Raw genomic sequence first — 13976 nt, forward strand, 5'->3', positions numbered from 1 at the left:
ATGAGGAGTAAGGAGGACAGCGGTGGGAGGGTTGTGGGAGAAAAAACAGCCACCACTTGAGGTGTCCCTCGGGGAGCTGGTGTCCTAGGGATAAATGGTTAATTAGATCACATATGGAAAATCTTTTAATTTCTCCACAATTTTGGGTTTTCCAATTAGATATGGGAATCACTGGGTAGGGAGACCTTTTGCTTTGTGAGGCTCTAGGATTTGGTGGCAGTAAGATTACTGCCTTCATATAGATTGAGGGTCTCGCCAGGAAACAGATGAGACCAGTTACAAAGTCCATATTAGACTGAACAGGATATGCTAGATGTAGGTTACATCTGTGTGAGTCTGAATCGTTCTGCATCAGTACCCTCTAACTTAAGAACATGGAAAGTGTACAGGGACGGGTGGTGGATGCTAACAGTGTAATTGCAGAATCCCAAAACTGGAAAAGACCTTAGAGACTTTGTTCACCCCAGAGATGCAAGTTTAAGAGAATGATTAAATCTTTTATTTATAAAATCAAATTTATGCCAACAATTAAAAATAAGATGTTACTATTGATGCAGTGGTCAGTGAAAAAGAGGAAGACCCTCAACGAGATGGATTGACACAGTGGCTGCAACAGTGAGCTCAAGCATAACAACGATTGTGAGGATGGCGCAGGACGGGGCAGTGTTCTGTTGTGCATAGGGTTGCTAGGAGTCGGAACCGACTGGACAGCACTTAACACCAACAATTACTACGTAACAAGCCACCCCAAAAGTTAGCAGATTAAAACAGTAATCATGGTTTAGCTCACAAATCTGCAATCTGTATAGGATTCATGATGCTGGTTCACCCGTCTTCCATGTGGTACAGCTTAGATGGGTTGACTGGGAATAGAGTATCCACTTTCAAGATGGTTCTCTCAACACAACAGAGAACCCCTGAGGGAGCAGGAGAGCAGTGGGATGCAGACCCCAAATTCTTGTAAAAAGACCAGACTCAATCGTCTGAGACTAGAAGGACCCCAGTGATCATGGTCCCCAGACCTTCTGTTAGCCCAGGACAGGAACCATTCCCAAACTCTTAAGACAGGGATTGGACTGGATAATGGGATAGAAAATGACACTGGTGAAGAGTGAGCTTCTTGGATCAAGTAGACACAAGAGACTACTTTGGCGTCTCCTGTCTGGAGGGGGTCAGAAGCTGGCCAAATGGACTAGAAAAGAGAGAGTAGAGGGAATGAGCGTGCTGTCTTATTAGGGGGAGAGCAATTAGGAGTATATAGCAAGGTGTGTATAAATTTTTGTATGAGACTGACTTGATTTGTAAGCTTTCACTTAAAGCACAATAAAAATTACAAAAAAAAAAAAAAGATGGTTCCCTCACATGGCTTGTAAGTTGTTGCTGGCTGTTGGTCTAGGAGCTAAGCCAAGGCTCAGTTCCTTTCCACGTAGTCATTCTGCGGTCTTCTTGGGATTCCTAGGAACATGGTGGTTGGGTTTGAAGGACAAGAGTCCCAAGAGAGTAAGGTGGGAGTATGAAGCATTTTTATGATCTAACTGCAGAAGTTGCAGTAAATTCTGTTATACTCTACAGGTAGAATAAGTCACAAATGTTATCCAAGCGTCATGGAAAGGGAACATTCCAGTGAGAAGCATGTCCATGTAACAGTGAAGAAGAGCATACAGGATGAGAGATACTGCTGTGTCCACCTTTGAAAAATAAAATCGGTGCCAGATGTTTACTAAATAATTTGCATGACAAGTAAAAAATGCTTAAGACACAATAGTCATAATGATGAGGAGCTTTCAAGTCCTTTTACTCAAGATGGATATTTTTGTAAGACATTCTGGAAAGGTGTAAGGAGCTTTTCAACCATTGGGAATCTCTAGTACGTACTAATTTCTCGACTTGTCTGATTACAGAAGTTTCCTGTTCTATGCGAAAGGGTGTGTCTCCGGAAATTGAATTGTTTTAGAGTGTGTAGCCCCTACGCCTTAGACACAATGAATCCCTTCTTGACCGATGTCGCTGGCTTCCAGCCTCAGTCTGTTCACTCACTATACCGCCCCCTCCCTGCAGTGCCTTCTTTTAGCACTTCTCCCTTCTTTTAAAAAGTGCTCTGATTTGTCATTGCAGGCGTTGGTGATGTTCAGAGATGTAGCTATAGATGTCTCTCAGGAGGAATGGGAATGCCTGAATCCTGCCCAGAAGAGTTTATACAAAGATGTCATGTTAGAGAACTATAGCAACTTGGTTTCACTGGGTAAAGTTATCCGTCCCTTTTATTTGTAAAATCAAATGTTATACAAGCAGTTGAAAAGAAATGTTACTTTTGCTGTATGATAAAAAATAAACCACCCCCAAAATTAGTAGATTAAAGCAACTACAATCATTGTTTGGCTCACAAATCTTGTTTTTTGGAATGACTGCTTTTCCCCCTATAAATTTTAGGGCTACCTTTCAAATAACTAGGTGAATTTTCTCTTTGGGTGGAAATAGGCATAGCTAGATGGAGGTGTACCTTCATTTTCCCCATCCTCATGCCTTCCTTTCGTCCTTCTTATCACTATCTGTCTTCTTGGATGATTAAGGAGGCAGAAACGGAATTCTGTGACATTAAAGCATAACATTGTTAAAGAAATCAAGCTTTGTATTTTGTTTTACTCCCACTGGACGAAACCTACAAGTTCACTAGCCAAGATTAAAACTAAACACATGGATCCTAGGTGTGAAGCTCTTTAACCTTCCAGATTAATGTAGTGGTAAACCCCTCAAAAAAAACAACCCCATTGCCATCAAGTCAGTTCCAACTCATAGCGACCCTATTGGACAGAGTAGAACTGCCCCATAGGGTTTCCAAGGAGGGCAGGTGGATTCCAACTGCCGACATTTTGGTTAGCCGCTCTAAATTTATCACTTATAACTCAGACGAACAATGTTGCATTTCCTAAAACAAGCACAATCTCTTTTAAATGATTTGTATTTGGAAGTTACATTCTAAGAACTTTGCATTTCACATTGAAAAAGTATCTAGAATAAATGTCTCAGGAAGCTTCTTCCCCGCCCCTCCGCCACCCCCAGCAAAATACGAGGGAGAGAGCTTACATACGTATAAATATGTTATCACGGGTTGGTTTGCTTTGTTTCCTAGGACCCTGAGTTCACCTCCAGAGTATTTCATCCCCTCTCTCGTCTTTCCTGTGTAGACTTTATGAACGATCATTTTGACCTCTAGACTATTCTAATTGTAATCAATCCTGAATCACACTGTTTGGGGACTTCCATTTCCAACATACCTCCATTCCTTTTCTTACGACCAGGACTTTCCATCTCTAAGCCTGCTGTGATCTCGTCACTGGAGCAAGGGAAGGAGCCTTGGATGGCGGTGAGGAGCGTACGAGGAGGATGGTGCCCAGGTGAGCGTGCAGGGCCGGGCAGCGAGGGCCATTCTGAGCAGGCGCTGCACCTTTGGGAGAGCTCTTGGGAATCCGCCCTCGAAGGCCTAAGGCCTGCGGAGAAAAGTGAGATCGTTTCGGCATAAACTGCCACAGAACTTTGCTTATACCCCAACTTTCTGCTTCCCTGCTTCACTTCTCTATTGTTTTCCATCTTAAAACAGAAGGTACTCTCTCTTCTCTCCAAGGATCATCCTTTTACCTATTCTTTGAACCCAGTTTCTTTTTTCTTTTTAAAGTTTTCTATATATGAGTCTTCATTGCCTAAAAATCCATCTGTCTGTTGATGGATCCATGATTCATTGATTCAGCAGTATTTACTGAGTGCCTGCTGTGTGCCGGATACTGTCATAGGGGCCAGGCATATTAACAGAATAATCTACTTTCATGTAGTTTGTACTGGAGTGGGGAATGAAGAAATAAGCATTCCAGTGTCCATGAAGAAGAGCAAGGTAAGGGTATAGATAATATTTGAAGAATGTTGGGTTGGCAGGGTTATTTTACACAGAATAATTAGGGAAGACCTGTCTGGTTGGAGACTCCAACAAAGATCTGAAAAACTTGAGAGAGTAATCCGTGCAAATATCTAAATATCTGGGGGGAGAAGGGGAAAGAACAGTAGTTCTAGGCAGAGAGACTAGTAGTTGCACAAATCCTGACGTGGGGATAAACTTTGCATTTGAGAAATGGCAAGAAGGTCTCTATAGTTAGAGCAGACTGAGTGATGGGGAAAGTAGGAAGAGATGAGGTTAGAGATTAGGCTAGGCCAGGTCATTTGGGTGGCACAGTTAAGCACTTGACCACTAGTTGAAAGTTTGGTGGTTCGAACCCACCTCAAGGTGCCTTGGAAACTTTCCTGGTGCTCTGCTTCTAAAAGGTCACAGCCTTGAAAACCCTATGAAGCAGTTCTACTCTGCACATGGGGTCGCCATGAGTCACAATTGACTAGATGGTGACTAACAACAAGAAGCCATTAGAAGAAGTTTGAATTTTGTTTTATATTTGATGGGGAAACCATTGGAGGATTTTGTGCAGTAAATGAAGTAGTTAGATACATGTTTTAAGATCATTCTGGTTGTTGTGTAGAGATTGAACAATGGTAATAGTATTTGTGCCCATTCCAAAGAAAAGTGATTCAACAGAATGCAGAAATTATTGAACAATATCATAGCGTTATGGATTGAATTGTGTCCTCCAAAAATGTGTATCAACTTGGCTAAGCCATGATTCCCAGTATTGTGTGGCTTTCCTCCATTTTGTGATCTGATGTAATTATCCTATGTGTTGTAAATCCTGCCTCTATGATATTAATGAGGTAGGGTTAGAGGCAGTTATGTTAATGAGGCAGGACATATTTTATAGGATTAGGTTGTACCTTGAGTCAATCTCTTGAGATACAAAGAGAGAAGCAAGCAGAGAGGAGCGGGACCTCCTACCACTAAGAAAGAAGATCCGGGAATGGAGCACTTCCTTTGGACCAGAGGTCCCTGTGCCAAGAAGCCTCTAGACCAGGGGAAGATTGATGACCAGGATCATCCTCCAGAGCCGACAGACACATAAAGCCTTCCCCTGGAGCTGGCGTCCTGAATTCAGACTTCTAGCCTCCTACACCGTGAGAGAATAAAATTCTGTTTGTTAAAGCCATGCACTTATGGTATTTCTGTTATAGCAGCACTAGGTAACTAAGACACATATGCAGGTAAAATTTTGCTGAAGATAATTAAAAAAAAGGTTACAGAAGAAATTCAAGCCGAATTGAGAAGAGGACGTGGAGCCAGGGATATGACTGCTGATGTCAGATGGATCTTGGCTTAAAGCAGAGAGCACCAGAAAGATGTTTACCTGTGTTTTATCAACTATTCAAAGGGATTTGACTATGTGGATCATAACAAATTATGAATAAACATTGCAAAGAATGGGAATTCCAGAACACTTAATTGTGCTCATGCAGAACCTGTTCTTTGACCAAGAGGTAGGTGTTCAACCAGAACGAAGGGATACTGTGTGGTTTAAAGTCAGAAGAGGTGTGCATCAGGGTTGTATTCTTTCACCATACTTTCTCAATCTGTATGCTGAGCAAATAATCAGAAAAACTGGATTGTATGAAGAAGAATGGGGCATCGGGATTGGAGGAAGACTCATTAACAACTTGTGATTTGCAGATGATATACAACCTCGCTTGTTGAAAGTGAAGAGGACTTGAATTACTTACTGACTACAGCTATCAGCATGGACAACCCCTCAACATAAAGAAAACAAAAATCCTCACAACTGGATTAATAAGCAACACCACGATAAATGGAGAAAAGGAACCGACTTGATGGCACCTTACAACAACAGCATGTTAATATAAATGACATTTTACGATAACTGTATTTTTGAAAACGTAAATATTTAGTGAGAAAAGTGGTGATGTTTTACATTTTTGCACATCTGTTTAATGCCTGATCTCATCAAAAAAAAAAAAAAAAACTAAGTATTGGGAAGGTATCAGGCTAAGAGGGATGGATACAGGTTTTTCAAAATTCTAGTTTTTACTTGGGGAAACCTAGAATTGTATCTTTGGTAAATACAGTGAGTTTTTCTTGAAGTGAAGATTATTTTTTGTCTGCCAAATATCCAAGTCTGAATCACGATAGCTTATCTATTTTCTTTTGAGTAAAAGTGGAATTCTATGAAAAATGTGGCTAGTTCAACTTGCAACTAAAACAGTGTCGTAAATTCCCTGAGTCTAGCAAGGAAAAAGTAAAGAGTTTTACTGAGGAATAGAAACTATTCAAATCGGGAAACACAAAGCCAGAGCGTTGGAGTGTTCCAAAGTACAGGGGGATGAGGGAGCCCTTTCATAGGGCAGAAATGAGGAGGGAGCCAGAGACAGCTATGCAAGCATTTGATTGGTTGACATTTACAGCAGTTGTTTATGGGTAAGTCTCATTGGTTGGGGTTTAACCATGAAATTAGCCTTAGAAACTGGCTGACCACAGTTCAGCCAGGTGTTTCCTGGAAAATGAGAGAGAAAAAAAAATCTTTCTGGCAATTTTGACTTTTCACGCATACTTCCCGAGAATGGCAAAGCAGATGTAACTTCTTAGAAATAGTCAAGTTGCCAAAATGGAGTCGAGCCTACGCTCCAGTCAGAAGCCTCAGTCACGTCAAATGCCTTAGTTTTGGAATTCTCTTTGACAATGATCAAATACATGTTTCTCCTTGAAATAACCAATTTACTTGATATACATCAGAAACCTGATTTGTCACACAGAATATTAAAGAGATGTATATTGACGAATGAGGTTAATAAAACGAATGGTTTTTACTGCTTTGTCACAGAGATTTTAAGTGAAACTGGCACTTTTTTATCATGAGGCGTGGCAGTGAAGGAAACAGTGACTACCAGCACACTATGGCACCGATGCCTTTATTTGCGCTAAGATACCAGCAGTTTTACTTACCATTTCCTTTGTACCCTCATTGCAAATAACACAATTTTCCAGGAAGATTCATGAGATTAAGAAAACTTATTTCCTTGGGATAGTTTAATACTATAGTGATGCATATACAAGAGGATCTGCTTCAACAGTTAGTTGGTACCAATACTGGATGAATACAGACAGAACACCAAATTCAGCTGTCTGTAGGTTCATCCATTTGTAAGACAAAAGCACAGTTCTGCATATTAAATATTAACTACCTTCATGTTTACAGCTAAATCTTTAATCTGACAAGTTACTATATTATTGGAAAGTGGTACTGCTGTCATTTCTTTATGACGTTTTAACCAGCAGGCATTTAGGGACGTCACAAGTACAGGTCTCTCAGCTGTTGTGTGTATTTCTCCAGTCAGTGATTTACCTATAAGATGCTTCAGGTGCTTTTTAATTTTTTGTTTGACTAGTTGAATCTACTTTGGCTTTTGAAGAGCTCATCCTGTCTGTGTTTAAAATATTCAGTTGCTTTTCTTTAAGCTCTGAATGACTGGTCTGAAAATGACATGGCAACTTAACTAGCATTACAGTACTGTTTGAAAAGTCCTGTTGGATAAGATATAATAAGACCAACTGTTAATATATCTAAAGCAAAGGGAAATCTAGCTTTTGCTGTATGTTCATTTCTTATTGCACAGTTTGTTTGGATTCCTTCCTGCCATGAATCAGAGAATGTCAGTTTATCTTTTTCAGTATCCTTAGATGTAGGCAGTGCACCTGTGGATTGAGAAAGCTAGTCTTCTCTGTTTTAAAAGCTAACATCTACCCTTAAATATAAGAACACATTATAAATTATTTAAAAATATTACCCTAAAATGAATTGTTTCTTTTTGTTTCCATGCTGGCACATGAAAAACTTTGGGATTTCAAAATAACAATTTCTTACATAACAAAGAGGTTACAGAGAGAAAAACAAGTATAACCAAATGTAGTTACTAGGAGCAAAGGTGAAGTACTGAGAACAAACCAAGTTAATCTCTGAAAGATGCACATGTTTATACCCTAAATCTACTCCTTCAGAAAATTCTAGAACACACAAAAATACACAGTTACACATTCTGTTAGATTTCAGACATGATGTCATCACCGTAGCCTCTAGAAAACTCCACACTGTATGCTAGCGGGAAAAAATGAGTGAAAAAGGCAAAGGATGTCTTAGTATTATTTTGAAGATAGTTTTGACTTTACAGACCTCCTGAGAGGGTCCTGGGCACTGTCGGGAGTCCCTGTACCACTTTTTGAGTACTACTGCTATAGAGCAACGGAAATGAATAAACTACTGCTATACACAATATTAGGGAGTCCCTAGGTGGCACAAACAATTAAGTGTTCAGCTACTAACAGAGAGGTTGGAAGTTCGAGTACAGCCTGAGGCACTTTGGAAGAAAGGCCTAGTGATCCGCTTCCAAAAGTTCAGAGCCATCGACAACCCTCTGCATGGTTTTGCTCTGAAACACACGGGGTCGCCGTGAGTCAGAGTTCGCTCAACAGCAGGTGGTTTGGTTTTTGTGTATGTAATATTGAGTGAAAAAATTTGGAGGAAATAAAGTACATGCTATATGATTCCAATTATCTGAAGTTTAAGAACAGACAAAATCAGTCTGTAGGGTAAGAAGTCAGGATAGCGCTTACCTTTGGTGCATGGGTGTGACGGGGAAGAAGCTTGAGGGAGACTTCAGGGCTGCTGCTCATGTTCTGTTTCTTGGTGAAGTGGTGGTGTTTTGCGTGTGTTTACTCAGTGAAAAATGTGATCTGTAAGCGATATAGGAAAGTGTGTTTTTATGTGTGTGTGTGAGTTTTATGGTAGACTAAAAACATGTCTGCACATTTTTTGACAGTCCTCTCATCAAAAATACAGAATCTAACTCTCCTCCCCTTGAAAATGGGCTGGCCTTAGTGACTTCCTTCTCACAAATACAGTATGGCAGACGTGCCCCTGCATGCCTCACGCAGCTTAGTCACAAAAGTAGGTACAGCTTCTGCCTGGCTCGCTCTTGCTTGTGCTCTTTCACGCTCTTTCTCAAGAAACATGCTTTTGGAACCTTGAGCTTCATGTAAGAGGCACCTGATACCTTGAAACAACTGTGCTGGAGAGAGAACATAAAGATGAAGAGCCCCAGGAGTCCCACCTGTTCGGATCTCAGCTCGGGTTCCAGACATGTGAGTGAGGATGCTGTGACTCCAGCTCAACCATTGTCTGATTACAAGTGTAGAAACTCTGAGTGAGGAATGCCTGGCTGAGCAGTTCGTTCCTAGATCTGAGAGATAACAGTAATACTGATGCTTGTTACCTTTAGGGTAGTTTGTTATAACTGAGCGTGAGTTCATGCATTTACATATAAAGTCACTGCAGTAGAGGTGGGAGTGAATAGAGTCGTGGAGACATGTCTACTCGTTATTACAAATTTAAGGACTTTAAGTGATTATGATTCTCAGCAGTTACATCTATATAATTTATCTTTATTCTCATCTTAATTCCCTTTCTTTAATCATTTAATTAATTTATTCAGCAATTGATTATTGAATACCTATTATCTTTTAGAGATTGGTTATATTGTGGTTTTTCTATCCTTGAGTAGCTTTAGGAGTAAGAAAATAAACAGATTGAAAAGATGAATAAATAAATGAATATGTAATTCCAACAATAGAACTTAAAGCAAGGACTTAATTAGATATTATTTGGAATACCCCTTTGAGGGAATGACTTTTAATCTGAGACTTGGATGAAAAGGAGCCAGCCATACAACGAATCTTGTTGAGAGGATTCCTGGCGGTTGGAATAGCTAGTGAAAAGCTAGAAGATAGTTGTTGAAAGGAAGTTAGTGTGGTTGTAGCATAATGAGTAAAAGGGAAACAGACTCAAAATGAGGTCTTAGAGGTAAGCAGAAACCTTATATTCTCATGGTAATGAGTTAGATTTTTAAAATTTCAGTTGAGTGGTAAGCTATATTAGTTTGGGCATAGGTTTAGCTGCATGTGACAGAGACTCAAAATAATATAGTGGTTTAAACTATGTAGAAATTTTGTTTTCTCATGCATTGAAGTCCAGGCTGGAATGGCAGCTCTGTTATGCAGAGTCATGTACCAGGTATGACACCACGTCCACACTGCGACCAGCAATGCTGAGGAAGAGGCTGTAGGTGTGGGTTGGTTGGCTCTGTAGGAAAGTTCTACATTTGTTTAGGGAGAACCCAGTTATAAGGCATACCCAGCTGCAGAGGAGCCTGGGAAATGCAACGTTTATATTGGGCAGCCTTATTCTAAAGTAAAAACCAAAGGTTTTGAAAATACACAAAAAGGGAAGAATAGATAATTGGGGATAACTAGCAGTCTCTGACATATAAGCCTTTGACCTGATGGAGAGCGTTAAACACACAGACTCTTGTAGATTCTGATTCATTTGATCTCATTTTAAGACTGACACTCGTAGATTTTTATTCATTTGATCTAGGGTGTTTAGAAAACATCTGTAATTGCTACAAGTTCCCAAGGTGATTCTGAGGTTGATCAAAATTTCAGAACCAGTGACCCAACTTGTTTCCATAATTAACTTCCTTCACTTTCTTTCATGAGCTCTCATTTCTGTGTTCTTCTTAGCCTTTATTCTTTCAAATGCATGACAGTATGTAAGACCTCTCCAAGACTTTCATTTTGTATGTGAATTACTTTCAGTTAGCTCTCATTTCTACCATAGATATTTTATTTCTCTTATAATAGGAAAGCAGTAATTAAAATTTGTTTCTTATCTTTCAGACTTGGTATCCAGGTGTGAGCCCAAGAAGTTCTCTCCAAAAAGGGACATTTATGAAACAGTATCATCCCAATGGGCTATCGTTGAACAACGTAAAAACATTAGTCCTGAGAGATCAATTTTCAGAGATATTTGGGAATGCAAAAGTCAGTTTGAGGGACAACAGGAGGGCTATTTCAGGCAATTGATGATCAACCATGAAAACATGTCTATCTTTAGCCCACATACTTTACTCACTCAGGAATTTTTTAATAGACGAAAAATCTCTGAATGTAAGCAATGTAGAGAAAACTTCAGTTGCCATTTATTCTTTGGTCACCACAAAATAATTCATTCTAAAGAAAAACCTTATGAATGTAAAGAATGTGCAGAAATTATTAATCCATCATACCTTATTAAACAACAGAGAACTCAAAATAATGACAAATACAATGAATATAAGGAAAGTTGGAAAGTCTTTATGCATTGCTCACAACTCAAACAACATCTAAGAATTCATAGTTGCGAAAAGCGCTACGAATGTAAAGAATGTGGGAAGGCTTTTAATTATGGCTCAGAACTCACCCTACATCACAGAATTCATACTGGCGAGAAACCTTATGAATGTAAGGAATGTGGAAAGGCCTTTAGACAGCGTTCACAACTTACTCAGCATCAGAGACTTCATACTGGTGAGAAACCCTATGAATGTAAGCAATGTGGGAAGGCTTTTATTCGTGGCTTTCAACTTACTGAACATCTGAGACTCCATACTGGTGAGAAACCCCATGAATGTAAGCAATGCGGAAAAACTTTTAGGCATCGCTCACACCTTACCATACATCAGAGAATTCATACTGGTGAGAAACCCTATGAATGTACAGAATGCGGGAAGGCCTTTAGCTATCACTCAAGCTTCTCTCACCATCAGAAAATTCACTCTGGCAAGAAACCTCATGAATGTAATGAATGTGGGAAGGCCTTTTGTGATGGCTTACAACTTACTCTACATCGGAGGATTCATACTGGTGAGAAACCCTATGAATGTAAGGAATGTGGAAAGGCTTTTAGACAGTGCTCACATCTTAAAAGACATCAGAGAATTCATACTGGTGAGAAGCCTCATGAATGTATGATATGTGGTAAGGCCTTTAGGCTTCATTCACACCTTATTCAACATCAAAGAATTCATACTGGTGAGAAACCCTATGAATGTAGGGAATGTGGGAAGGCCTTTAGCTATCAATCAAGTTTCTCACACCATCAGAGAATTCATTCTAGGAAGGAACCATATGAATGTGGGAAGCTCTTTAATCATGGCTCACAACATAATCCACATCAGACACTTCATACTGGTGAAAAGCCAGTAAAATTTTCTCTCCTCCGTCACCGTTTTAGTCTAGTGCCATGAATTTATTCTTGGAAATTGAAAATTTTTTTAAAGGAAAAACTTGATAATGAGTTTTATTAGTATTGCTTTATTTCAGTAATCCTTGAAAAATTGAATATTCTATTTCAAGTCGGAAAATGGAAAATTGGGTGTGGTTTTAACACAGTGTCTAAGTTAATGTAATAAGTATTGTAAATAAAATTTTCTAAAATGATCTAACATATTTTCACTGAAACCAATGAAGTATGGCAGAAATAAAATGAAAACAATCTCTTCTCCTCCCACAAATCCCTGAAGTAATCAATACATGTGTGTTGCTCCTTTCTTCATGCTGAAACATACCTGAACACTTGAAGGGTTTGTTGCATGTGTGTGAAGGAGGTTTTACCTCCTGTCATGACATATTTCACTGCAACTTGCCTTTTTTGCTTAATACATAATCACAGACATTTTCCAGGTCAATATAGATTTAACTCATTCTTCTTAAAGCTTTAAAAAGCCTTCCCACGTTCATTATATTCAGAATATAAAGCTCTAGTATGAAATGTAAGCATTTTGAGCCATTTTCTACTGTAAACATTCAAGTTATTTCTATTTCATTTTTACCAGAAACTACCATGCAATAAATATCCTTATGTGGTCATTCTTTTATTTCTGTTGAGTAGATAGATTCCCAACAGTGAGATTCTTGGATCAAAGAGTATCTGGATTGTATGTGCATGTGTGTATGTTTTGACAGTACATTAATCTTTCAAAGGTGTTTTTATTTTTTGTTTAGATAATAAAGTAAATGTTACAAAATCCAAAAATTACAAAAAAGTAAAATGAAAAATAAACTCCCCTAATATCCAGTCCTATAGTCACTGTCTTAGGCTGGGTTCTCTAGAAAAGCAAAACCAGTGAAGCATATAAATATATATAGAGAGAGATTTATATCAAGGAAATGGCTCATGTGATTGTATCCCAAATTTGTGGATCAGGATAGAGGCTTCTCTTGATTCGTGTAGCCACAGGGGCTGGCAAACCCAAGATCGGCAGGTTGGAGAGCAGGGCTCTTGCTCGCAGGCTGTGAAGACTGACGAATCCCCAAATCAGCAGATAAGCTGGTAGCTCAAGTCGCAAGAACTGGAGGTTGGACAAACAGGAGACAGCCACAGGATCCAGAGTGAGCAAAAAAGTCAGAATGTCTGCTTATATTTAGATGCAGGCCACACCTCCAAGGAAACCCCCTTTCAGCTGATTGGCTACTCGCAGCAGATTCAGTCACGGGAGTGATCACATATAAACACTGAGAATCATGGCCCAGCCAAGTTGACACACAATCTTAACCATCACAGTCACCTCCTTGCCCTTGACAGTTACTTTTGTAGTCTTCTTGAATATCGCTGATGTTCCAGGTAAAAATTTTTAAATCCCTTGGACAAAAGTGAATTAATCCTAAGTCTATATCATGACACATTCTCATTATTGGTCCACATTGGACCCACTTTCATTATTTATTTTGAAAATATTCTAGAAATACAAACATTATGTCAGTTATCAACTTACTGCCTCTTAGCTCCAAATACTTCATTGCCTGCTCTGTAACAATAGAACTGGACTCGGTAATACTCCTTTTTTGATAGCTGGCATGATGTTAAGCTTTGTCAGTACAGAGCACTGGAGTGACACTGGAGGACGAGTGGTTTTTCTCTTCCCGGTTTTTTTGCGCTCCTCTTTTCAGACTCCTGCAGTGCCTGCATCTTCTCCTGCACCTGGCTTCTGCGGCATTGCAAGAGCCAGCAGCTTCCAGCAGCCTCCCCTGGCACCCTTTTGGGTGGCTTCCCCGCAAGTTCTGAGGTTCAGTGGAGCTCTCTTTTTCACAATTTAATGGAAATTGCTCCAGTGTTTCACCATTTAGAAGGATGTTTACTTTGAGGGGGGTAATTTTTACATCTAAA

The 13976-nt window shown here is 39.5% G+C and overlaps 1 protein-coding gene across 6 annotated transcripts in view; it reads left to right on the top strand.

The window, feature by feature from the left end:
• LOC126086099 (zinc finger protein 461-like) overlaps positions 1-13485 on the top strand; it is a 32947-nt gene extending 19462 nt beyond the window's left edge. For 3 of the 6 annotated variants that reach the window (XM_049902230.1, XM_049902229.1, XM_049902231.1), the window contains exons 3-5: positions 2116-2242; positions 3300-3395; positions 10670-13485. In XM_049902230.1, coding sequence (XP_049758187.1) covers positions 2116-2242; positions 3300-3395; positions 10670-12057 — 1611 coding nt within the window. In that variant the 3' untranslated portion in view covers positions 12058-13485. The other 3 variants (XM_049902232.1, XM_049902228.1, XM_049902233.1) reach the window with 3 other exon arrangements.
• The last annotated feature ends 491 nt before the right edge of the window (positions 13486-13976 follow it).

The sequence above is a fragment of the Elephas maximus genome, chromosome 11 (assembly GCF_024166365.1).
Source record: "Elephas maximus indicus isolate mEleMax1 chromosome 11, mEleMax1 primary haplotype, whole genome shotgun sequence".
Taxonomy (NCBI): domain Eukaryota; kingdom Metazoa; phylum Chordata; class Mammalia; order Proboscidea; family Elephantidae; genus Elephas; species Elephas maximus.